Genomic DNA, 27059 nt, shown 5'->3' with positions numbered 1-27059 from the left:
TTTCAGAGGAATGGAGAACTCTTCTTGTAAAATATTTCTGGACACGTTCAATTGTATTGATGTCAGAGATGTGGTGAGGGTTCCAAACAGGTGAGCTGTATTCTAGAATTGGTCTAGCAAATGTTTTATATGCTCTGGTTAGTAGTGTGGTGTTTTTGGAAAAGAAGCTACGCAAGATTAGGTTTACAACTCTTAGGGCTTTTAGTTGCAGTGGGCTTTGGCACTTAGATCATTTGACATGAAAACACCAAGGTCTTTAACGGGATGGGGGTCGTCAGTAAGGTAATGTCCATCTAGTATGTATTTAGTTTTTGGGTTCTTTTTTCCTATATGTAAGACTGAGCATTTGCTGGTTGAAATTTGGAGCTCGATCACACAGCTGCGAGGGGCTGTGGGGGGTCTGAACGGGACGCCCCTCCCCCCACCGCCTGCGCCCTGATAACTCTCCCGCCCTTTTGACCCCCGCAGATCTGCCCTTCCCCCCATGACGAAGAATTCCTGGAATGAGATGTTGTTGAACGTTTAACTTTCTTGTGTAACTTTCCCTTCCCTTTTCCAGATTTCCTCAGAAGTTTTCCCCGCGGGTCTGCCTAGCAACCAGAGACGTCATAGGAACGGGGTTTTTTTTTCCTACTAGTTGAGCTCGGCCAATCGCCGGCTCGCTTTGGATTATTGCGCTATTGATCAATCCGAGCGCCTCTTGCTTTGCCTTGGACTTTTCAGAAGAGCGCAGCGCAGGCGGAGGTTTCGGGACAGAGCAGAGGATGGCTCGGCGCTCTGCGTCCCTGTGGCTCCTGGTGTTGGAGGTGGTCGCTTTGCAGCACATGTGTCTCGGTGAGTGCCTTCCAAGATGTATTTATTTATTTATTTTATTTTGTCACAACAATATATGTAGGTATCATACAAAAAGATTATATAGTAAATAAACACATATATGGGTAAATATAAGGAGGTATAAGCATATATATAGGAAGAAGAAAAGAAAAACAATAGGACAGGAACGGTAGGCACGTTTGTGCGCTTATGCACGCCCCTTATGGTCCTCTTAGGAATGGGGTGAGGTCCATAGTTGAAAGCTTTTAGGATTATGGGAAGAGACCACAGAGTCAGGTAAAGTATTCCAAGCACTGATGATTCTGTTACAGAAGTCATATTTTCTGCAATCTAGATTAAAGCGGTTGACATTAAGTTTAAATCTATTAGTTGCTCTAGTATTATTGCAATTAAAGGTGAAGTAGTCTTTAACAGGAAGGACATTACAATAGATGATTCTGTGAGTTAAGCTTAGATCTTGTCGAAGGCGACGGAGTTCCAAGTTTTCTAAGCCCAGGATTTCAAGTCTGGTGGGATAGGGTATTTTATTGTTTATATGTAAGGGGCTCAAGCCCCTTTTCTGCTGGTGGGAACCATTCGTCCGTCCGTTTGTCTGTCTGCCTGCCTGCCTGCCTGCCTGCCTGCCTGCCTGCCTGTCTTTCTCCCTCTTTGCTGCCATTCTCTCCCCCACTCCTCATCTCCCGAGCCATTCTAGGAACAGGACAAGACGGCCCCTCCAGATGTCACTCAAGTTTACCTGCCCAATTCTTTCCGTCCCACCTTGGAGGTTCTGGGATGGGAACGCTCGGACGCGACAAGGTCAACTCGCAAACTCCCTGGCTGCCTTTGCACCTCCCACCCCCACCACTAGGGGCACTTCTACCATTAATAAGTTGCCCCCACTTGGACCAAAAAAAAAAAAAGGTTAAAAGTTCCAAGGCATTTTTCTCCCTGGGGTGGGGGGAGCAGCTGGGTGACCAGGTGGGGTTTCCTGCTGCTTCTCCTCTGTGGGTGACTCTCTGCCTCCTCTTCCTCTTCCATCATCTATTCTACAATCTATTCTACAATTCCTCTTCCATCATCTATTCTTCCATCATCTATTCTACAATCTGGAACTGAACACACTCAAAACCGTAGAAATGGTGGTAAACTTTAGGAGAAACCCTTCCATACTTCCACCTCTCACAATACTAGACAACACAGTATCAACAGGAGAAACCTTCAAATTTCTAGGTTCTATCATATCGCAAGATCTAAAATGGACAGCTAACATCAAAAACATCATTAAAAAAGGACAGCAAAGAATGTTCTTTCTGAGCCAACTCAGTAAGCTCAAACTGCCCAAGGAGCTGCTGATTCAGTTCTACAGAGGAATTATTGAGTCTGTCATTTGCACCTCTATAACTGTCTGGTTCGGTTCTGCAACCCAACAAGACAGACACAGACTTCAGAGGATAATTAGAACTGCAGAAAAAATAATTGCTACCAACCTGCCTTCCATTGAGGACCTGTATACTGCACGAATCAAGAAGAGGACCATGAAAATATTTAGAGATCCCTCACATCCAAGACATAAACTGTTTCAACTCCTACCCTCAAAACGACACTATAGAGCACCGCACACCAGAACAACTAGACACAAGAACATTTTTTCCCCGAAGGCCATCACTCTGCTAAACAAATAATTCCATCAACACTGTCAAACTATCTACTGAATCTGCACTACTATTAATCTTCTCATAGTTCCCATCACCAATCTCTTTCCATTTATGACTGTATGACTATAACTTGTTGCTGGCAATCCTTATGATTTATATTGATATATTGACCATCATTTGTGTTGTAAATGTTGTACCTTGATGAACGTATCTTTTCTTTTATGTACACTGAGAGCATATGCACCAAGACAAATTCCTTGTGTGTCCAATCACACTTGGCCAATAAAAATTCTATTCTATTCTATTCTATTCTATTCTATTCTATTCTATTCTATTCTATTCTATTCTATTCTATTCTATTCTATTCTATTCTATTCTATTCTATTCCTTCATTTCCTCCTTTCTCCTCTCCCTCCACATACACCCCCTCGGTCTCTTCCTTTCAGATTTAATAGCATCAGAGTCCCCCTCGCAGAATCCCCCTAACTTTGTCCCTCTGGGTCCTTTTTTCAGGCTCCTCCTCACATTCCCTCAAGGTCATCTACTACGCTGTCTTGGAGCCCAGCCGGAGGCTGTCCCAATTTGTTATTCAGGGCTATGTGGACGGTCAGATCTTTTCTCGCTATGACAGCAACAGCAGGAAGATTCACCCTCGAGTCCCCTGGATGGAGAAATCGGGGAAGGACATTCCCCAATACTGGCAGACTCTGACTGATATAGCGCGTACCTACAATGATCTGTTCAGAGAACGCCTGGAGAATCCGAGGACTCACTACAATCAGAGCAAAGGTGAGTGACGAGTAAGGTGGCTCTTCCTGCCCGATACTCCCTGCCAATTGCAGCAGAGGAGAAGAAAATGGGTCTCTCCCAGATTAAAGGCTGATTCCTTTTTTAAAATATTATTTTGAAAAAATGTTTATTGCTTTAAAAATTATTATTTTACCCTTGCCCCGTAACCAGTATTGGGGAAGGATATTCCCTAATATTGGCACTTTCTGACCGATGCAGCATGAACCTACAGTGATCTGTTAAGAGAACGCCTGGAGAATCCATGGAATGAAGGTGGCTCTTCCTGCCCCATATTCCCTGCCAATAGCAGGAGAGGGGAAAGTATGTTTATTTTTTTAAAAAATATGATTTTATCCTTGCTCCATAACTGAAGTTTTATGTGGATGTTATACTTATTAAAGGTGGATGGGCAATCAAAATGTCATAGATATATATAGAGATAGAGATGGATGGATGGATAAATAGGGCATCTGGTGGCTCAGACTGCCAAGACAGTCTGTTTTTAACAGCAGCTGCTTGCAATTACTGCAGGTTCAAGTCCCACCAGGCCCAAGGTTGACTCAGCCTTCCATCCTTTAGAAGGTAGGTAAAATGACGATCCAGATTGTTGGGGGCAATAAGTTGACTTTGTATATAATATACAAATGGATGAAGACTATTGCTTAACACAGTGTCAGCCGCCCTGAGTCTTCAGAGAAGGGCGGGATATAAATGCAAATTTAAAAAAATAGATAGATAGATAGATAGATAGATAGATAGATAGATAGATAGATAGATAGATAGATAGATAGATAGATAGATAGATAGATGATAGACAGACAGACAAAAAAATAAATCAGTATAGGACAGGAGTGGTAAAAAACAAGATAAAGAGGAGGAAACAAGAGTGAGCTTGGCCTTCGGAGACAGAATGGGACATAGTCTCCCGACATTGGCCCTGCCCAATGTCCTCAAAGGTCCTAACTAGACCCTCGGTAGACATCCAGCTGTGAGGGAGGAAAGGAATGACAGGTTTCCCTCCAGTGGTTCTTAAGAGGCTCCTGGTGGCAGGTCTTTCTTTCTGTTTCCACACCAGAGAATTTGAGGGATCAAGTTCACCTTGATCCTCCTGGGGACACCAGATCCCCACCAGAGTTCCCATCCAAGAAGAAGCATTTCTGTCATTCCCTTATTTGAGGGGTAAGTAAACAATCAATCAGAATAGAGCTGGAAGGGACCTTTGACGTCTTCTAATCCAACCCTCTGCTCAAGCAGGAGACCCTATACCACTGGTGCTATTCAGCAGGTTCTGACAGGTTCTGGAGAACTGGTAGCGGAAATTTTGAGTAGTTCGGAGAACTGGCAAATACCACCATTGGCTGGCCCCAGAGTGGGGTGGGAATGGAAATTTTGCTGCATCCTCCCCCTGGAGTGGGGATTTTGTAGTATCCTCCCCCTGGAGTAGGGTGGGAATGGGGATTTTGCAGTATCCTTTCCCCTGCCACACCCACCAAGCCATACTACGCCCACCAAGCCATGCCCACAGAACGGTAGTAAAAAAAAATTGAATTCCACCCCTGCCCTTTACCAAGTATAGACTCTAGAAAGAGTGGAGAAAAGAGCAACCAAGATGATTAGGAGACGGGAGGCTAAAAAAACAAGCAATGACCGGTTAGAGGAACTGGGCAAGGTTAGTCTGGTGAAGAGAAGGACCAGGGGACACATGATAGCAGTCTTCCAATATTTGAAGGGCTGCCACAGAGAGGAGAGGGTCAAGCTATTTTCCAAAGCACTTGAAGGCCAGACAAGGAATAATGGATGGAAACTGAATAAGGAGAGATTCAACCTGGAAATAAGGATAAATTTTTGGACAGTGAGAACAATTAACCAATGGAACAGAAGTTGCCTTCGGAAGTTGTGAGAGGTCCATCACTGAAAGCTTTCCAGAAGGGACTGGACTGCAATCTGTCAGAAATGGTGTAGGGTTTCCTGCTTAGGTGGGGGTGGGGTGGGGGTGGAGTAGATGACCTACAAGGTCCCATCAAACTCTGTTAATCTGTTAAGTGTGCCCCAAAACCAGGAGCCTCTTCATCTCCGGTTGGAAGAAGAAGTCAGGGAGGTCAGGGAGGTTGTGAGTGGGACTCTTGAAGGGGCATAGGTCAACTCAATGCATCAGTACTATCCTGGGGAGGGGAGAGGGACATAAAAGAAAGAAGCCAGCCAATTGGAGCCCTTCCTGAACAGCCAGAGTTTCTGTGGCTTCAAATCAGGCTTTACTCTTTTGGTGGGGCTCCCTTAAGAAGGGAATCCCACACCTTCTGCATCTCCGGGGACGGGGGGGGGCAAAGACTCACTTTCAAAGAGCCTTAATTTGGGGATCATTGCAAGAAAATACATTTGCTTCTAAGGAGCCTCTCTTGGGGGTTTGAAATGGGGTTTGGGGGTCCCCTCTGCCCCTCAATGCACTCTGCCCAGAGACTGATGGGTGTGTGTGTGTTAGGGTGAATAGAGAGACTCAATGTCTCATCCAAAGGGACTGAGTAGCTTCATGGGGGAAAATCTATTTTCCAGTCGTTATTCATCCTTTTCTTGTTGGCTCCCTCCTGAATCAAAATCCCTGCAAATGGAGATGTCTGTCTCTCCGGAGGATTCCTCAAACCATAATCCTGTCCTCCTTTCAGATCTTCGTACGCTACAGGGCAACACACGCTGTGAACTCTCGGGAAATGGGAGTGAACGATACTTTTGGACGGAGGAGGTTTATAATGGAGAAATCAAAGCCACCGTTCTCTGGTCTAAGTATCTCTCCAGTGGAGACTGCATTGGGTTGCTAGAGAGGTGCCTGTCTTATGGGAACGAGACGCTGATGAGAACAGGTGAGTATATGAACTAGGCTGGACTTTCCTCCTTTCTGATCTGATTTCTTGCACACAATCAGACCCCTTGGGTCCCTGGTCTGCTGCCTGGATGCCTGGGAGGGAATTCTCCCCCTTCCCCTCCAGCAGGTCTCCAAGATCCAGGAAGCCATTCAATGGACCAGGAAATGTGGCCTCTGCTTGACGGGTGTCTGTGTGAATCAGGCAGCAAAAGCACTAAAGTGTGTCCTGTTCACAGCCCACAATCAGGCAAAAGGCCACTTGGACATATTTGCTGCGGGACAACTCACTACTGGACAATTCCACATGGGAAATCTCAATGTGATAAATGCTATACGCCACTGTTAGACATTGTTTCCGTTTTTGTCAAGCATTTAAGCATTTCCTAAAACTCTTGGAGATGCTGCAGTTATAGACTGTTAAATCCCTGCGTTAAAACCAAGTGGTGGGAGATTTTTCTGCCCATCAGAAAATTGGAGGGGGGGGGCTCAAAGTTAATTCCAGTGATGCCGTTTCTGCAGAGATCCCAGTAGTGACTGTGAGCAGCAGGTCAGAGGTGGAGGATGGGATGGAGACACACGTCTGCCGGGTCCACGGCTTCTACCCCAGGGAGATCGATGCCTCCTGGAGGAGGGACGGGGAAGTCTGGCTGGAGGACACTTTCCATGGGTTTTTGACCCCCAATGCGGATGGGACTTACTACTATTGGCTCAGCATCCAGATCGATTCCAAAGAGAGGGACCGCTATCGGTGCCATGTGGAGCACGACAGCCTGCAGGAGCCTCTGGAGGTGGCCCTGAAGGGTGAGAGGCTGCAGGGAGGGAAAGACTGGGCTCTCTGGAGGGTTGTGGGAGAGAAATCTGACCCCAGCTTTGTCCAGATGTGAAGTTGAGTTCTCATTGATTGGTTTTTCCCATATATGAGGTTGGTGGACCTGCAAGCAACAGTCCATAGAATTGGATTCCAGTGATGTAAAGGAAGCAACAAATCCCATCACAACAGTTGGCCAATCCTCATGAAATCTCCTTAGATCCTCTCTTAGCCCCTGTCCCTGTAAATAACAAATTGCTGCCCTAAGAAAGAAGTGTACACATTATTTGATGATCAGGGATTTATTGAAAGAATGGTCAGCAGGATTTCTTCATGCTACAGTTAGAGGGACATGAAGAGAAGCCCCTTAGACTTTTGCATTTGAGGAATTTCCATCCCTTTGGCTGAATTAAGTCTCTCTCCCCTAATTGGGATGATTGTTTGGGGTTCTCCTTCAATTATCTGCTCTTTCCCTCAATTCAGCTCCAGAATCCAACCTGGGCCTCATCATCGGCTGCGTTGTGGCTGGTCTTGTCCTGGTGGGGGTGATTGTTGGGAGTTTGATATTCTTGAGTAAGTATCCTTTTTTGGGGGTGATTGAAGGAAGATGGAGAAATCATCCTGAGTCTCTCTCTTTGGGGAGCTTCTTCTGGGCTTCATTCTCCTGTGATTTCCTAGCCGTTTTGGGGAGCATCTGAGATCTGGCATCTTTTGGGGACTTCAGTCTTGACTGAGCTTTAAGTCTTAAAGGCAGTATCAAGTGGATGATTTGTGTTCTTTATATGTTAGCTCCAATTCAGAGCTGGGATCAGAGGTAGCAGTGTGTGCGTGTGTGTGTCTGCCTAAACACAAAAGCAGCTCCTCCTAAAGTTGCAGAGTTGTGCTGCCTTTGTCTTTCTCCCAAGAACTAAGTGGAGGAAGGTGGGCTCCCTTTTTATTACAGCCAGGCTGTTCTAGGGAATGGAGCCCCCCAAGGAGGAACATCTGATACAAGGAATTTTCAAAATGGTGAGGAGACTCAACTGTCTAGATGATCCTTCTGTGCGAGAAGCTGCTTTGCTTTCAAAGAATGAGGATGGAAAAGGCTCAGCCATAACATGGTCAGGAAGGTCCCCAAAGGTAGTGATCAAAAGGAGGCATTTTGAGAAAAAAGAAGCCTTGGTGGATGCTAGCTGGATCTCCTCTTGGTCTCCCACCACAAAGCTCTCTAAGAATGAAATGATTGGAAAAAGAAACTTTGGAGCCATCTGTATCCTCACACTGGCTGTGCCTCTGGCTGAAGAACTGTTCGACTGGAGACTGGAGACAGGCAGGGATTTGGAAGGGACCATGGAGGTCTTCTAGTCCACCCCCCTTCTCAAGCAGGAGACCTTATACCATTCCAGACAAGCAGCCAGCCAGTCTTTTTTTTTAATTAAAATTATTTTAAAATGTTAATTTTGAATAGGCTGAAAACAACAAAATTGTTTTTATGCTCCCACACAAATACGTTCCACAAATTGCCTGCCAGGAGACTGTCAGGGAATTGCGCAACCGGTATCTAAATGGAGTCAGAGACGCTGACATGAATTTGTTGATTTATATAAATATATTTTACAACTATATACACAGCAAGCAAGATAGCCAGGCAAACAGGAGCATCGTCAGGTAAATCAACACAGCAGGAACGCCGTGAGGTAAATCACAGAGAGCTCACACAGCACACGGAGGAAAAAAGGCGGGAAACAAAGAACCTCCCCCTTTACACTCACAGCAACCAATCACAGCTTAGATTGCCTCACGCAGTGGCCAGCTGTCTTCCACCAATTAGCTTCCACTGTGTTTTTTTTACTCATTTTCCAACCCTTCATTGCTCCAGCTGTTTAAATTAAATATCTTAACCGAGACATTTTAAAAACATTTTAAACTTTGTCTGAGCTAGAACTGGGAGCCTTCCGAGCGCACCAGACTTCAGTTTCCATCATCCCCTGTTACAAGGACCTCTAGCCTATCCTCCACATCTGGAGGCTGCTTTTGTCAGCTGAAAACAAATGCTTTCACAATAGCCGCCCATATCACAAGTTTCTCTGAGCAACATGCAGCAAAGCTAAAAAGAAATAGCTGGTAAATGCTAAAACAATTCATATTGTAATTATTATTCAAACGATAAATATTTTTTAGAAAGAAGATATGGTAGGAAAAGATATCTTAATAATTCCACAATAATTAACCCTGGGGTCCCCAGGCCAAAACAAGGTTTTGAGGGCTTCCTGTGAATTTTCAGAGTGAGATCTGAAAGCTGACATGGCAGAAAACAGATGATAAAATCTCCAACGGTGAGGTGGGGATTAAAAACAAGGCACCCCTTTTACCTGTGCCAAATAAAAAAGAGTCCCCAAATTTCCTGGTTTTAGGAAACTAAATTTATTATTTCTCAAATTATTCCCAAGGAGCTGCTGATCCAGTTCTACAGAGGAATGATTGAGTCTGTCATCTGCACCTCTATAACTTTGTGGTTTGGTTCTGCAATCCAACAAGAAAAACACAGACTTCAGAGGATAATTAGAACTGCAGGAAAAACAATGGCTACCAACCTGCCTTCCATTGAGGACCTGTATACTACATGGGTCAAAAAAAGTCCAAAAACAAAAGGGCTGTGAAAATATTTACAGACCCCTCGCATCCTGGACATAAACTGTTTCAACTCCTACCCTTAAAACGACGCTACAGAGCACTGCACACCAGAACAACGAGACACAAGAAAAGTTTTTTCCTGAACTCTGCTAAACAAATAATTCCCTCAACACTGTCAAAATATTTACTATCTTCATCGTTCCCATCACCCATCTCCTTCCACTTAAGACTGTAACTTTGTTGCTTGTATCCTTATGATTTATATTGATATTGATTGTTTCCTGGTTGCTTATTTGTACCCTATGACTATCATTAAGTGTTGTATCATTAAGTGTTAAATTTGTACCCTATGACTATCATTAAATGTTGTAAATGTTGTACCTTGATGAAGGTATCTTTTCTTTTATGTACACTGAGAGCCTATGCACCAAGACAAATTCCTTGTGTGTCTAATCACACTTGGCCAATAAAAAAATTCTATTCAGTTCTATTCCATTCAAAAATTAAGGATGTGTTTGGTCAGATTAACGCAGGAACTCCAGTGTTCCAAATGCATGGAGAGTTTTCAAACAGTTGAAACAGCTTTTCCATCATTGCCTGATCCTCAGTTGAATGGCCCTCAAAGGTGCAACTTGAGATGAAGCATCCTTTGGAGGGGTTTGTGTTCTCCTTTCCTCTCTCCCTCTCCTCCTCCCTCTCCCTATTCTTTCCCCTTCTCACCTCTCCCTTCCTCCCTCTCTCCCTCTTGAATAACCCTACCCTAGAGGAAAGGAGGAAGCTCGCGAGCCAAGGGCTTTTCCAGAGCTTCCTTCCTGGGTGGTGGGAGATTCAGCCAGGGCCGGGCTTGTGGGACACTCTCCAGTCCGAAGATCTGCCTCTGGGGGTCCCCAGTATACCACACATGCTGAGGTCATCAGTTGGGGGGCTGCCTTGGAGGAGCTTCCAGGCAAATTATTACTTGCCTTTTTTGTCCACCAGGAGGCTTCAACCACTGTCAACCAACTGGCTTACCTTAAAGGGTTGCTGGGAGAGGAATGGAAGGAGAAAACATTGCCTCTGTGGAGTTGGAACTTAACCAAGGGCTCTTAGCTTGCAGGAGGACAGTCCTGGTTCTTACCAGAATCCAAAGCGTCTGAGAAGAGACGGTAATAAACATGATACTGAAGTCTTTCAGAAATAAACATGTTCAGCAGATGGCCTGAAAAGTATGGACTATGTCTATGTGTCCAGTAATTTGTATGTGAATCTCTTGTTTGCACAAGATGCTGCACCTTAAACTAACCAGCCAGTTAAAACAGAGGAAGGTTACGCCTGCTGTGAACCCAGAGAGAAAAGAGAGGACCTGAAGGGGAGGCTCATCCTGCAGACGGCCAGTTTCCAGGGACACAAAACAAATTGGAAGGTCCCCCTAATGACCTTGGTCTTCTTCATCAGTAGAAATACAGAGCCATGAAAGGAGCATTTCCTCTTCTCACTACCAGAGGTAACAGCATTCTACCAGTTCTGGAACTAGTAACCTTTGAAATGAAGAACATTTTACAGTATCCTTCCTGGAGTAGGGTGGGAATGAGATTTTAAGTATCCTTCTCCTGCCACACTTAAAAGTGCAAGCCAATACAAAAGCCATGCCCACAGAACTGGTAGTAAAAAAAATTTGAAACCCACCACTGCTCTGTACATGCTCAGTGGAAGACTGATCACTACAAGAGATGGTTCAAACCCTGAAAAAACTCTTACTTATACTTTGCTCATCATGAGAAATATAAAAGCCTCACCATCAGTTCTTAATCAATCAATTTCTAAAGTTGGCCAGCATAATAACAATGATCATAACTTGAAGAGGAATAAATTATTTTAGTCCAAGAATTCCCTAGAAGAAAGTAGGGAGCAACATCTTAATTTATACCTGGAAAACCAAAGTTCTTTGAAGCTTCCTAAAGATTCGAGACTTTGTTGGGGAATAACCAGAAATAGGGAATGAATGTATTGTATTTTGTACTTCTGAGCTTTTCTCACAGAAAGACACATGTTTGCTTTGAAGATGCCCCAAGAAACTTTTGAGCATTTTCATGCAGAGCAAAAATCACCTGGGGTTTCTAACCTCCACCTGATTAAGAATAGAATAGAATAGAATAGAATAGAATAGAATAGAATAGAATAGAATAGAATAGAATAGAATAGAATAGAATAGAATAGTTGGGTTTCTGACAGATGGCTGTCCAGTCTATTCCTGAAAGCCTCCAGTGATGAATTACTACAGATCTCAAATGCAAATTGATAAATGCAGGGGCTGCCACAAAGAAGAGGGAGTCGGGCTGTTCACCAAAGCACCTGAGGGTAGAACAAGAAGCAATGGGTGGAAACTGATCAAAGAAAGAAGCAACTTAGAACTAAGGAGAAATTTCCTGACAGTTAGAACAATTAATAAGTGGAACGACTTGCCTTCAGAAGTTGTGAATGCTCCAACACTGGAAATTTTTAAGAAAATGTTGGATAACCATCTGACTGAGATGGTGTAGGGTTTCCTGCCTGGGCAGGGGGTTGGACTAGAAGGCCTCCAAGGTCCCTTCCAACTCTGATGTTATGTTAAATGCGAGAAGCATTGTTAACAAATTACCTGAATTTATCCTCTTGTTAAACAGTGGTACATTCGATATCATTTTTGTTTGTGAAACATGGCTGAACTCATCCCTTCCTGACTCCATTATCTCAAACAAAGAATATCAAGTTCATCGATCAGATCGTGAAATCCGAAGAGGTGGTGGAGTGGCTATCTTTTACAAAAAGTCACTGAATCTAAAAAATATTCAAGTTTCACACAAACTTTCTCTCCCTGAAACTATTGTATGCGACCTATCCCTTAACACCACTCTTCGATTCTTACTATGCTACAGAGCCCCTGACTATGACATTACCCATGCAAATATGCTAACCTCACTGCTAACATGGGCTACCTCTTGCCCATACCCTCTCATCTTCCTGGGCGACCTAAATCTACCTCTCATTAACTGGATAACTAATGAATGTACAACTGATCCAATCCATACTACACTATACAACGCTGTTACAAACCTAGGTCTTGAACAACTTGTAACTAACAATACAAGACTCAACAACTGCCTTGATCTCATCTTCTGCAACAACCCAAACTCAATTTATGGACTACAAATTAAAGAACCTTTTTCCAATAGTGACCACTGCACGATTGATTTTCGTCTCAATATACGTCCATACTCAAATCATCATAACAATAGTATCCCCATCTACTACGACCTTATAAACAACGATCTTTCATTTCTGGACTGGCAAAATCTGTTTGCAAACTGCATAACTGCTGAAGACCACTATAGAGTTTTCCTACTTGAAATCAATAGAGTCATCAAACTATATGTACCACAAATGACAACCATGATCAGGAAAAACAAACTACCCATATCAATAAAAAAGCTTCAATCAAAAAAAAATCCCTCTGGAAAAGAAACAAAAAAGGCTTTGTAGTAAATTTCAAAACACAGAAAACATATGCAACCAAATAAAAACTGAATGCACAAATTACACACCAAACAAGAAGGACCTTCTGCACAAATTCCAATCGTGCCTTTTATAATTTTGTTAACAATAAACTTAAAGACACAAGATCCATCCCACCACTAAAAGATTCTAACAACAAAGAATGCAATGACGAAACAGTTAAAGCAAACCTCTTCAACATATTGTTTGGCTCAGTTTTTGTTAACAGCGATGACACATATCCGACATTCCACAAACGCATACCAGCAATGAACATGATGACTTAACTCATATAGATTTCACAGAAGAAAATGTTGGAAAAGCTCTTCATAACATAAAACCATCGCTATCTATTGGACCCGATGGACTATGTGCCTACTTCTTAAAAACTTTCCATTAATATAGCAGAACCCTAAGCATAATCTTTGATAAAGCCTTCACTACCAGTTCCCTTCCCAATCTTTGGTCACTGGCCACAGTCATCCCTATCTTCAAAAAAGGAGACCCCAGCTTAGTCGAAAATTACAGACCAATCTCTCTATGCTGTCGCACCTGCAAAGTCATGGAATCAATCATCAACCAATCCATTACCTCACACTTAGAAAAACAACCTACTCTCCAATAAACAATTTGGTTTCAGGAAAAATTATCATGCAACTTACAACTTCTCCACTGTAAAACATATGGACTACAAATCTTGATCAAGGCAAAACAATAGATGCAATCTACATAGACTTCTGCAAAGCTTTTGACTCAGTAGTACACGATAAACTTCTCCTAAAACTAAAATCCTATGGCATTTCAGGACCCCTTCACAAATGGATATCTGCTTTTCTGTCTAACAGACAACAAGTGGTCAAAATTGGCAATGCTCTATCAAATCCTGTTCCTGTCAAGAGTGGCGTTCCTCAAGGCAGCGTCCTTGGACCAACACTCTTCATACTATACATTAATGATCTTTGTGACCATATCTCAAGTAATTGTGTTCTCTTTGCTGACGATGTCAAACTATTTAACACCACTGATAATACATCTATCATTCAAAAAGATCTTGATCATCTAACTGCTTGGTCTAAAACTTGGCAACTCCAAATCTCAACCAGCAAATGCTCAGTCTTACATATAGGAAAAAAGAACCCAAACACTAAGTATATACTTGATGGACATTACCTTACAGATGACCCCATCCCGTTAAAGACCTTTGAGTTTTCATGTCAAATGATCTAAGTGCCAAAGCCCACTGCAACTACATAGCAAAAAAGGCTCTAAGAGTTGTAAACCTAATCTTGCGCAGCTTCTTCTCCCAAAACACTACACTACTAACCAGAGCATATAAAACATTTGCTAGACCAATTCTAGAATACAGCTCACCTGTTTGGAACCCTCACCATATCTCTGACATCAATACAATTGAACGTGTCCAGAAATATTTTACAAGAAGAGTTCTCCATTCCTCTGTAAACAACAAAATACCTTATCCCACTAGACTTGAAATCCTGGGCTTGGAAAACTTGGAACTCCGTCGCCTTCGACAAGACCTAAGTTTAACTCATAGAATCATCTATTGTAATGTCCTTCCTGTCAAAGACTACTTCAGCTTTAATTGCAATAATACAAGAGCAACCAATAGATTTAAACTTAATGTCAACCGCTTTAATCTAGATTGCAGAAAATATGACTTCTGTAACAGAATCATCAGTGCTTGGAATACTTTACCTGACTCTGTGGTCTCTTCTCATAATCCTAAAAGCTTTAACCAAAAACTTTCTACTATTGACCTCACCCCATTCCTAAGAGGACCATAAGGGGCGTGCATAAGCTTATACCTTTATATACTATATAATCTTTCTGTATGATAGTTACATATATTGTTGTGACAAAATAAATAAATAAATAAATGAAGCACCCACAACTTTCGGTGGCAATCTGTTCTATTGGTTGATTTTTCTCACAGAGAAAATTTCTCCTTATTTCCAGGTCGAATCTCTCCTTGATCAGTTTCCATCTGTTATTCTTTGTCTGGCCTTCAGGCGCTTTGGCAAATAGGTTGACAAAAAAACCCACCTCTCATTCAACGAATTAAATTTGGAAGTTCTCTTCCCCTTAGGCCCCTTTGCCAGCTTTACACATCTGTACTTCCTGGTGGCTGATAACTACTACAGAAACAGATTTCAAGCCCATTGTTATCCATATCTATTCAGAAAACCCAAAAGCTACTGTCGCTTTTGATTGTTTTAGTATCCTTGGTTTTCTTTTCTCAATTTTATTCTGGAAGGTGATTCTCAGCTGCGAGAGGCTATTCAGATTAGAAAACTTAGAACTCCGCCGACTTCGACATGACCTGTGTTTAACACACACAATCATCTACTGCAATATCCTTCCTGTAAAAGACTACTTCAGCTTCAATTGCAATAGTACAAGAGCATCCAATAGATTCAAACTTAATGTCAACCGCTTCAAACTTGATTGCAGAAAATATGACTTCTGTAAGAGAGTTGTTAATGCTTGGAACTCATTACCTGACTCCATAGTCTCTACTCAAAATCCCAAAATCTTCAACCAAAAACTGTCTACTATTGACCTCACCCCATTCCTAAGAGGACTATAAGGGGCGTGCATAAGAGCACAAAAGTGCCCACCGTTCCTCTCCTATTGTTCCCTTTCATTATATCAAATTAACATAGCTGTTGCATACTTTTACTTATAGAATAGAATAGAATAGAATAGAATAGAATAGAATAGAATAGAATAGAATAGAATAGAATAGAATAGAATAGAATTTTTATTGGCCAAGTGTGATTGGACACACAAGGAATTTGTCTTGGTGCATATGCTCTCAGTGTACATAAAAGAAAAGATACGTTCATCAAGGTACGACATTTACAACACAATTGATGGTCAATATATCAATATAAATCATAAGGATTGGCAGCAACAAGTTATAGTCATACAGTCATAAATGGAAAGAGATTGGTGATGGGAACGATGAGAAGATTAATAGTAGTGCAGATTCAGTACATAGTTTGACAGTGTTGATGGAATTATTTGTTTAGCAGATTATATATATATACTTTTGTTTCATGATGTGTTGTTTTTATTTATGACGATGTTTGTGTATACTGTTATGACAAAATAAAAAAAAATGAAAGGGACGCCCCCTCCGCGCCTGCGCCCAGTTTACTCTCCCCCTCTTTTGAGTCCCGCACTTCTGCTCCTCCCCCAAGAGGAAGAGTTCCTAGGAAGAGATTTTCTCCAATGCCTGAATCAGATAAAACTTTCGCTTCCCTTTGGCAGCTTTTCTCGCCTAGCAACCCTTGACGACATAAGAATGCATTTTTTCTATTGGCCAATCGCCGGCCCGTTCTGGATTGTGGCGCTGTTTATCACTGTGAGCGCGTCTTTCTTTGCCTTAGACTTCAGGAGAGGGGAGCGCAGGTTGAGGATGGCGGGCAGGATGGCTCTGCGCTTTGCGCCCCTCTTGTTTCTGGCGTTGCTGATGGTCGACTTCCCGGAGAGCAGCTTCGGTGAGTCCCTTCAAAGATGTGAAGGATCTTTCTCTCTCTCTCTCTCCCCTCCCTCCCTCCCTCTCTGTGTCTGTCTGTCTCCCACTGTCATCAAGGATGCGGTGTGAATGCAACAGGATTAGAATCCTGCAGGGAAACGCGCCTCGAATTATCTTGATGTCCATCTTGATCGTCTGCCTGTCCTCAACCCCAATATCCCGAGAGCTTCTGGCACAGGCAGGGATTTGCCTCCCAGGAGGTTCCTTCCATCCCGAAAGTTCCCAACATAGGGGCATTTGCTGAATTACAATATGACAAAATGTTATAGTTTTATTATTATGCCATATTATTATTTGATTCAGCTTGCAGAAGTAAAAATGCTAAAAATTGGTTAAAAATAAATTTAAATCTTGAGATCTAAAGGATGTCGATTGTTTTTTTTTCCTAATTTGTCTGAGTTTCAGTAGGCAAAATGGCCACGTGCTTTGTTTAAATTCTTCTGTAGTTAGAGTTGTGTTAATCTATGCGCGGTTGCAAAAAATCTTGGATAAAAAGTTTTAAACAGAGATCCTCGATTTTAGCTTGATTTCATACTCCTTTTTAGTTACTGCCTGTCAAGGGAAAGTTCTCTTTTCAATGCTCAATTAGCAATTCCAGGACATTCTTTTAATTTTCATGATTTAAGTTTTCGTGTGGTCCACGGCATTTCATGCCCTACAGTGGTATTACATTTATCTATACCACAGGTGTCAAACTCGTTCGTGTTACGTAACGTATCATGATGCATTGCTATTTTTTTTTGCCTTTGTGCAGCTGGGTTGGGAGTGGCCTGCATGTGACACATCTAGCCCATGGGCTGTCAGTTTGACAGGCATGATCTATGCCTTATTTTTCTGTTTTCCTGTTACATACTTTTGTGGATTTGATTCTCCTGTTAGTTTAGTTTTTGTAGTTATTGGAGTAGACCTGATTCTACAGTGGCTCTTTTTGTATGTTGCCCTTGTTCATCATATTATTTCCTTTTTTCAGTGGTAGTATTATTCTTGCTGATTTTTGGCCATAACAAACTTTCCTTTGAATCTATCTATCTATCTATATAAAAAGAATGTATGTATGTATTGTATGTATGTATGTATGTATGTATGGTATGTATGTATGTATGTATATACGTTCCAGCATAACTCTGGAACGGCTCGAGCAATTCCAACTAAAATTGGTACACAGATGACTTACTCTCTGGAAACAAGTACTGTGGGGGTAAGACACCCCTGGAGTGTCTGTGTGTGTCTGCATGCACATGTGTCTGTGTGTGACTATGTGTGTATGTTCCAGCATAACTGAAATCCCTCAAGCAATTTCAACCAAATTTGGTACCCAGATGACTTACTCTCTGTAAGACACCCCTGTGGGGGTAAGACACACCTGCTCTGTGTGTGTGTGTGTGTGTGTGTGTGTGTGTGTGTGTGTGTTTATGTTCCAGCATAACTCTGGAACAGCTCAAGCAATTTCAACCAAACTTTGTACACAGATGACTTACTCTCTGGAAAAAAAATTGAAAAATTTTTGAAAAAAAATTGAGACTTGCATTCTTAATCACGATCATTAAGTCACAGGGTCAGTCTATTAAATACTGTGGAGTGGATTTGTGATCACCATGTTTCTCCCACAGATAACTTTACTTTGTTTGCTCAAGGGTGGGTTCATCACAGAATTTATTTATTCTTGCTGCTGGAGGTGAAATTAAAAATGTTGTTTATAATCAAGTTTTGTCTTAAATTAATATTATTCTTAATTTGAATAATATTTTACTTTATAATTTGTATACTGTGGTTATACTTTTAAAACCCTGTGAATAAAATTGCTTTGATTTGACACTAAATATAGCATTGCTTTTAAAAGTAAAAAAAAAAAGCCTCTGACGATCGCGCTGCTCAGCTGGGATCATCAGAGGCTTTTTTTTTAGGTTTTAAAAGCATTTTTTTACAACCTCTTTGGCTGAAGAGGTTGTAGAAAAAATGCTTTTAAAAGTAAAAAAAAAAGCCTCTGACAATCAGGCAACTTAGCTGGGATCGTCAGAGCCTTTTAAAAGCATTTTTTAACAAACTCTTTGGCCGAATAGGTTGTAAAAAATGCTTTTAAAAGTAAAAAAAAGGCTCTGATGATCACACGGCTCAGCTGTGATCGTCAGAGCCCTTTTTTACCTTTTAAAAGCATTTTTTAACAATCTCTTTGGCCAAATAGGTTGTAAAAAATGCTTTTAAAAGTAAAAAAAAAAGGCTCTGATGATCGTGTGGCTCAGCTGGGCATGGGCGGGGGGACGGGGCAGGGATTTTTGCTACCAGTTCTCCAAACCACCCACCGGCATCGCTACCGGATCGGATGATCCTGTCCAAACCGGGAGCATTTCACCGCTGGCTGGACCCCCTTTTCTCCCTGTGGGGCCACTTCAGCTTCCTTGGGGCAGAGAATGAGCAATCCAGGAGATGGTTTGAGGGAGGCTTTGCTAGAAGGAAAGGCACAATTGGGCTGGGCAAATAGATTTGCTTTTCCCTTGGCCCTTTTTTCCCTTCCTTCCCTTCATCACCCCCAATTTCTCTGCCCTCCTACTTTTCACACCCCACTCCCAAAGCTACTTCTTTGCCTCTCAGTTGTTTCCTTTCTCAAATTGGGGCCTGTTGTGCTCCATTGGATCTGGGCCCCTTAACTCTATCCTTTGGGTTTCTTCCAGGCTCCTCCTTGCACTCCCTAAAGCATTTCTCCGCTTGCACCTCGGAATTCAGTCAGGGGCAACCCCACTTTTTTCTTCTGGGGTATGTAGACGATCAGGTCTTTGTCCACTATGACAGCAACAGCCAGAGGATGCAGCCTCGAGTCTCCTGGATGGAGAAGATAAAGAAGGAGGATCCCCAGCTTTGGGACAGAGAGACTCAGAGCATACGTGATAATGAGGAGCTGAGCAGAACAAAACTGGAGTTTCTGAGAAGTGGCTACAATCAGAGCGAAGGTGAGTGATGGATCGGGTGGCTCCTCCGGCCCCATATTCCCTCTGCATTTTTTGAAAATCTTTTCAATATACCGGTGTGGGTGGGTGGGTGGGTAACATAACATAACATAACAACAGAGTTGGAAGGGACTTGCAGGCCTTCTAGTTCAACCCCCTGCCCAGACAGGAAACCCTACACCATCTCAGTCAGATGGTTATCCAACATTTTCTTAAAAATTTCCAGTGGGTGCATTGCAGTTACTAAAGTCATTTTTAAAGTTATTCATATGTATCTGTCTGTATATATTGATAGATTCGGAATAAGAATAGATCTGGAAAGCACCTTGGAGGTCTTCTAGTCCAGCCCCCTGCTCAAGCAGGAGACCCTATACCAGAGATGGCTAACCTTTTTGCCATCGCGTGCCAGGAGGCAGGAGGCGTGGGGGAGAGTTGCATGTGTGCGTGCCCACACCCACAATTCTATGTGCCCCGCTCTCACACATACGCATGCGACCCTCCCTCCCCCCTGCTCCTGGCACGCGATGGCCCAGTAGGCCCATTTTTCTCTCTCACCTGGCTCTAGAGCCTCTCTATGAGTCTGGGGAGGGCGAAAACGGCCTTTCCCAACCACCCCCGGAGGCCCTCCGGAGGTCAGAAACTGGCTGTTTGCCAACTTCCGGTTGGACAGGAAGTGACATTTTTTGCTGTCCCCGGCCTCCAGATACTCCTAGAGAGGCTCTGGAGGCTGAGGACAGTTAAAAAGCCACTTCCTGTCCAATCGGAAGTTGGTAAACGGGCAGTTTCCGGCTTCCGGAAGGCCTGGGAGGGTGGGAAAGGCCATTTTCACCCTCCCCAGATTCATAGAGAGGCTCTGGAGCCAGGTGAGACAGAAAAACAGGCCTCCCCTCCCCCCCAGGCCCTGCGGAGGCAGGAAACAGCCTGTTTCCCTACTTCTAATGGACCCAGAAGGCCCAAAAATCAGCTGGCCGGCGCGCTCATGTGCCCCGGAGCTGAGCTCGCGTTCCCACTGATATGGCTACGCATGCCACCTGTGGCACATGTGCCATAGGTTCACCACCACGGCCCTATACCTGTTGTGACCCAGGTTCCTGGACCCAGACTCCTGGACTCGGATGATTCAGAAAGTGAGGGAGAAGACCTGGCAAGCCCTGCTTCTCTTGAGCCCTCTCCCTCCCTGGCACCCACTCAAAGGGAGGAGGAGGGGCCGGCAAGGCCTGATTCTCTGGAGCCTTCTTCTGATTGTAGCGCCCAAGAACAGTTTTGGAGTGATGCAAAACTGCGCAGACGTGACCGGCGCGCGCAGCAGAAGCAGCGTTGGGATAAAGCCAAGTAATGATTGTCATGCAGTGACATCTGCAGAGACTATAAATAGGAGGCGGGACTTCCTGGTTTTTTGTCTTGGACAAAGCAATGAATTTGCGCGGGCAAACTGTATCAATGGAGGGAAGAATATATTCGTGAGTAATTCTGGCCTTATCTGTAATTTCCTCGTTATCTCCAGAAACTTGGCAGGCCGGTGGGTAGACGTGGCCAGGACATTTATCTATGTAAATAAATTAGAAAAGGAGGCCTCTGACTGACTCTTTGCTGGGAGTATTTGGGGGAGGGAAACAGAACAATACCATTTCAGACAAGTGTCTGTCCAGTCTCTTCTTAAAAGCCTCCAGTGATGAAGCACCCACAACTTCTGAAGGCAAGTTTTTTCCACTGCTTAATTGTCCTCACTGTTAGGAAGTTTCTCTTCAATTCCAGGTTGCTTCTCTCCATGGTTAGTTTCCATGCATTGTTTCTTGTCCTGCCTTCTGGTGCTTTGGAGAATAATTTGACCCCCCTCCTCTTTTTGGCACCCTCTCAAATACTTGAATACTGCTATCATGTCCTCACTAGTCTTTCTTTTCTCTAGACTAGCCAAACCCAAATCCTGCAATCTTGTCAGTTGCTCTTCTTTGCACTTTTTAAGTCTCAACATCTTTTTTTGTAATGTGGCGACCACAACTGAATGCAGTAATCCAGGCCTTGCTCCTCCTCCCTTCTTTTGTTGGAGTTGACTGAGTTGTGAACTGTCTTTATGAAGCCCTCTTGAGGTGTCCCTCCCTCTCTTCTTGGTCCCCCCAAAACACCCTTGCCTGAATTTGGGGACAACACCCAGATCCTCTTCCCACTTTAGGATCCCTTCTTCCACCCCCAAGTTTCGCCAACAGAGCAGAGAGAAAAATGGAGGAGGCTCCATCCCTTCATTTCTTCTGCAACTCCATTTTTCCCCCCCTTGGGATCCTCCACTGCCTTTTCTAATCCCGGGAAGCTGAAAGGAGAATGTCTGAGCCAGGGGTCACCAACCTTTCAGACCACAGGGACCACTAAATTCATAATTTTAAATCCCATGGACCACTAATATGATCTGCCTAATGACCAGCTGGGTGGGCATGGCAAGGTGGTCATGTGACTGGGTGGGCGTGGCCAAATCAATGTCACTCACATCGAGGGGCGCCTTGCCAGCCTCTACTCGCTACTCCTCACCTGCCCGCCCAGCCTACTTAGGGCCCCAACAGGAAGCAGTTGTTGGAGCTAAGCAGCCACCATGAGAAAGAGTTGGCAAAACAGCTGGCTCAGTTCAAATTGGATCTGACCAAGAAGGAGGCTCAGCAGAAGCACCTCACTGAGGACTACGAGCATAGGCTTTCCAAACAGAGGGAAGACCTGCAGGAGTGCAAGGCCAGGGTACCGGCGCCTGGAGGCTCAGCGGGCTGAGATAGTCAGCCACTTCCAAGGCATGATGCAGTCCCACTGGAACAAGACCCTCCGGTTCTTCGTCACCAGCGGCACTTCCCTCCAGCCTTCACCCAAAGCCCCGCACCAGGAGGCTGAAGCTGTTCTGTCCCCCCTCGCCTCCATCCGAGTGATGGCTTAATTAGCCGGCATTATCAGGTCTGGCAGCAAACTAGCGCGCGTCTGCCAAGCGCGTCTGCCCTTGATGCCGATGAGTCACTCAGGAATAAACAGTACTTCAGCTTTAGTTAAGCAGTTGATTTTGCCTGCTACGAAGAGGCATAGCAGCCCTCACTGGTTTTATATCCTGTGGCTCCATGACTCAGCAGCCTGCCCCACCCCTGCTTCTGTTGTTCCCGCCTCTCCTGCCTACAAAACCTAGGGTCCAGCCAGGCCTGATTGCCATCAGCTGGGTCTGGAGGTGTGGCCTGCGGGGGGGAAAGAGTCAGGGCCTTCTTATCTCCTCCACCTGGCCTGCCTCTGGCTCCTGGAGCTGAGCCAGGGGAGCCGGTGCTCCCGAGGTAAGTCCTGATGGCCCTTCCCCCTCACTTTCCAAGTCACTTTCTGGCAGGGGGGCGCAGACACAACAGAAGCAGACCCCAAGTTGGAATTTCTGCCCCCCTCCATTCTGCACAAAAAGACCCCAAAGGGGGAGACTCTCTGCAGCAACACAAACGTTCATTGCACGTACCCAGCCCAGGGGCCATAGTTTGAGGACCCCTGATTTAATGCAATATAAAAAATGCAAATAATTTTTCTGCGGACCACCAAAGTTTTCTCACGGACCACCAGTGGTCCCTCGGACCACCGGTTTATTTTTATTTTATTTTATTTATTTATTTATTCGATTTTTATACCGCCCTTCTTCCGAAGGACTCAGGGCGGTGTACAGCCAAAAGTAAAAACAGACAATACAATATACAATTAAAATACAAATTAAAAAACTTATTTTATAATTGGCCTAAAAAAACTTTAAAATATATAAAACTAAAACCCCTTAAAATTAATAATAGAAAATTTAAAATCAATAAAATTTAAGCCAGCCCCGCGTGAATGAAAAGATGTGTCTTCAGTTCGCGGCGGAAGATCCGAAGGTCAGGTATTTGGCATAAACCCGGGGGAAGCTCGTTCCAGAGTGTGGGAGCCCCCACAGAGAAGGACCTTCCCCTGGGGGCCGCCAGCCGACATTGCTTGGCGGACGGCACCCTGAGAAGTCCCTCTCTGTGAGAGCGTATGGGTCGGTGGGAGGCATGCGGTAACAGCAGGCGGTCCCGTAAGGTTGGTGACCGCTGGTCTGAGCTGCCTGTTTCCTGATGAAGTTCAGGGGTTTAATCCTGGGGGAGGGAGGGGGGAGGGGAGGGGAGGTACAGGTTGAGTGAGGGAAGAATGAGGACAATAGCTAGGAAGGAAATCAGGGTGTGAATGATTCACTATTGTCTTAAAGTCTCTGAGGGGTGGGACGGGGTGTGTGTGTCTCTCTCTCTCTCCTGAGGACTCACGAAATCATCGGCTTATCCCTCTTTCAGGCTTTCACACACTGCAGTGGATGTACGGCTGTGAACTCCGGAGTGATGGAAGCAAAGAAGGGCTTTTGCAGTATGCCTACGATGGGAGGACCTTCATCGCCTTCGACAAGGAGAACCTCACCTGGGTGGCTCACCAGCCCCTGGCTCAGATCATCAAGAAGACATGGGATGATATGCCGGGATCTAATCAGGGATGGAAATCCTACCTGGAGGAAGATTGCATTGAGTGGCTGCAGAAGCACCTGTCCTACGGGAAAGAGATGCTGCTGAGGACAGGTGAGCGTCTGGAATGTCTTCCTTTATGAGGGGTCCTTGGTGTTCTCTGAGCTTGCTTTGTTTTCTTGCAGTCATTTCATTACCTTAACTAGGTAATATTATCAGTAAGGAGTGCTGTTTGCTGTCAGTTTATATAATATAATATAATATAACAACAGAGTTGGAAGGGACCTTGGAGGCCTTCTAGTCCAACCCCCTGCCCAGGCAGGAAACCCTACACCATCTCAGTCAGATGGTTATCCAACATTTTCTTAAAATTTTCCAGTGTTGGAGCATTCACAACTTCTGCAGGCAAATCGTTCCATATATTAATTGTTCAGGAAATTTCTCCTTAGTTCTAAGTTGCTTCTTCTGGTGACTTGCTTGACTGTGTGGGTAGGGGCGGTCTTAGAGATTCTTTGGTTGGGTGTTTACTCGTAGTTCTTTGGCAGTTGCTGATCACGGGTGGAGAGGTGCTGGAATCTTTTTGTTCTCTTCTGGGCTGGTTGATTGTCTCTTTACAGCTAGTCAATCCATCTGAAAATACTTGCCTACTGTTGCTGCAATCTTTCCTGCCTAAGCAAGGGGTTGGACTCGAACAGGGGTCTCCAACCTTGGCAACTTTCAGACTTGTGGACTTCAACTCCCAGAATTCCTCAGCCAGCTTTGCTGGGAGTTGAAGTCCACAAATCTGAAAGTTTTTTTTAATTTATTTACATTTATATCCCGCCCTTCTCCAAAGACTCAGGGCGGCTTACAGTGTATAAGGCAATAGTCTCATTCTATTTGTATAATTACAAAGTCAACTTATTGCCCCCCCAACAATCTGGGTCCTCATTTTACCTACCTTATAAAGGATGGAAGGCTGAGTCAACCTTGGGCCGGGCTTGAACCTGCAGTAATTGCAGGCTGCTGTGTTCTAATAACAGGCTTCTTACCAGCCTGAGCTACCACGGCCCCTACAAAGTTGACAAGGTTGGAGACCCCTGGACTAGAAGACCTCCAAGGTGCCTTCCAACTCTGTTATTCTATTCTATTCTTTTGCATAGTGTATAGATACTATTAATATCTATATGTCTTATTGATGGCTCATTTGTCAGAGGGCCAGGCTTCTAGAAATCCCCTGGCATTTTGGGATTTGGCCTGGATTGTCACATTTTTTCCCCAACTGAAACGATGGTGAAACCTGTCTATATGTTGTGAAATGAAAGAATTTTCATCGTGTCTTCTGATTGACAGTTGGTGTTTTATTTATTTATTTATTTTATTTGTCAAAACAATATATATAAGTATCATACAAAAATATTATATAGCATTAAACATATATATGAGTAAATATTAGGAGGTATAAGCATATATATATATAGGAAGAAGAAAAAGAAAAACAATAGGACAGGAACGGTAGGCACGTTTCTGCTCTTATGCACGCCTCTTATGGTCCTCTTAGGAATGGGGTGAGGTCAATAGTAGAAAGTTTTTGGATAAAACTTTTAGGATTATGGGAAGAGACCACAGAGTCAGGTAAAGTGTTCCAAGCACTGATGATTCTGTTACAGAAGTCATATTTTTTGCAATCTAGATTAAAGCGGTTGACAGTGCCCGAATCCGGCCGCCGCCGAGGCCAGGGGCCAGGTGTTCGAAAAGGACACCTGCCGCACGGACGGCTCGCCAGGGTCTCCCAGCCGACATACAGGACTGGGGGACCGATGCTGGCGCGTCCTAGGCTCGGCGGGGTTTGGAGGCCACAGGCCACGGCCATTACTTTGGTCGTCGCCTGGGCGCTGTGTGACACCGGGGCTTTGGATTTATAACTGCAGCAGCCTGGTGGTGAACAGGAGCGGAGAATTGAGGAATGGAGAAGGAAGGGATATCGGTGGCAGTGGAGTGCTCCGAGTGCGGGGGTTTTTCTCCCCTGCGGCTGGAAGGAGCACGAGTCATTCTGGAGAGAGGAGAACTTAAAATAAGAAGATTACGGTTTGTGGAGCTCTGGAGAGAAGAGGTGATGGAGAAATTTAGGAGGGAGGGTTTGAGGCCCCCCCTCCCTCTGGGGAACAGTGGTGGCGTCCAGCTTCCGCCTTCACTATGAGAATCTTGATGACATCACTTCCCTTCAGCTTCCTGGTTGACTAACTGTACTCTGGACTCGTTGCTCCTGTGAGTGCCCCCTGGTGGATCCGGAGGAAATTACAAGGATACTGTGCTTGCCTGAGGATTTTGAATTTTTTTTTTTTAAATGGCAAAAGGTCAGAGACCAACTGCTGGAGAGATGGAGAATTCTGGAAAAGTTATCCAATATGGACAAGAAACTGGATGATTTGCAAAGAGCGAAATAAGGGAGAATTGTGACTATCCAAAAGGATTTAAAGGATACTCAACAAGTCTCAGCAGAAAACAAGCAGAAAGTGGAAGGTCTGGAGGGTGAGATGCGGGCAGTGCAGAAAGAGAGGAGGCGACAGGCAATGCTGTGCTTGGACTACAGATGGATAAAATGTCCATCTGAAAATACTTGCCTACTGTTGCTGCAATCTTTCCTGCCTAAGCAAGGGGTTGGACTCGAACAGGGGTCTCCAACCTTGGCAACTTTCAGACTTGTGGAGTTCAAGTCCCAGAGTTCCTCAGCCAGCTTTGCTGGGACTTGAAGTCCACAAGTCTGAAAGTTTTTTAATTATTTACATTTATATCCCGCCCTTCTCCAAAGACTCAGGGCGGCTTACAGTGTATAAGGCAATAGTCTCATTCTATTTGTATAATTACAAAGTCAACTTATTGCCCCCCCAACAATCTGGGTCCTCATTTTACCTACCTTATAAAGGATGGAAGGCTGAGTCAACCTTGGGCCGGGCTTGAACCTGCAGTAATTGCAGGCTGCTGTGTTCTAATAACAGGCTTCTTACCAGCCTGAGCTACCACGGCCCCTACAAAGTTGACAAGGTTGGAGACCCCTGGACTAGAAGACC

At 44.2% G+C, this 27059-nt stretch overlaps 1 protein-coding gene across 1 annotated transcript in view; it reads left to right on the top strand.

Moving 5' to 3' along the window:
- Nucleotides 1–594: 594 nt before the first annotated feature.
- LOC131190460 (uncharacterized) overlaps nucleotides 595–27059 on the top strand; it is a 41306-nt gene continuing 14841 nt past the window's right edge. Inside the window, exons 1-8 of the mRNA XM_058167783.1 lie at nucleotides 595–834; nucleotides 2985–3260; nucleotides 5921–6115; nucleotides 6637–6918; nucleotides 7409–7498; nucleotides 16225–16572; nucleotides 19280–19555; nucleotides 23848–24123. Coding sequence (XP_058023766.1) covers nucleotides 765–834; nucleotides 2985–3260; nucleotides 5921–6115; nucleotides 6637–6918; nucleotides 7409–7498; nucleotides 16225–16572; nucleotides 19280–19555; nucleotides 23848–24123 — 1813 coding nt within the window. The 5' untranslated portion in view covers nucleotides 595–764. The remainder of the gene's footprint in view (nucleotides 835–2984; nucleotides 3261–5920; nucleotides 6116–6636; nucleotides 6919–7408; nucleotides 7499–16224; nucleotides 16573–19279; nucleotides 19556–23847; nucleotides 24124–27059) is intronic.

The sequence above is a fragment of the Ahaetulla prasina genome, chromosome 2, assembly GCF_028640845.1.
Source record: "Ahaetulla prasina isolate Xishuangbanna chromosome 2, ASM2864084v1, whole genome shotgun sequence".
NCBI classification, from domain to species: Eukaryota; Metazoa; Chordata; class Lepidosauria; order Squamata; family Colubridae; genus Ahaetulla; species Ahaetulla prasina.
The sequence above is the reverse complement of the archived record's forward strand: the minus strand, read 5'-3'. Positions and strand labels throughout refer to the sequence as shown.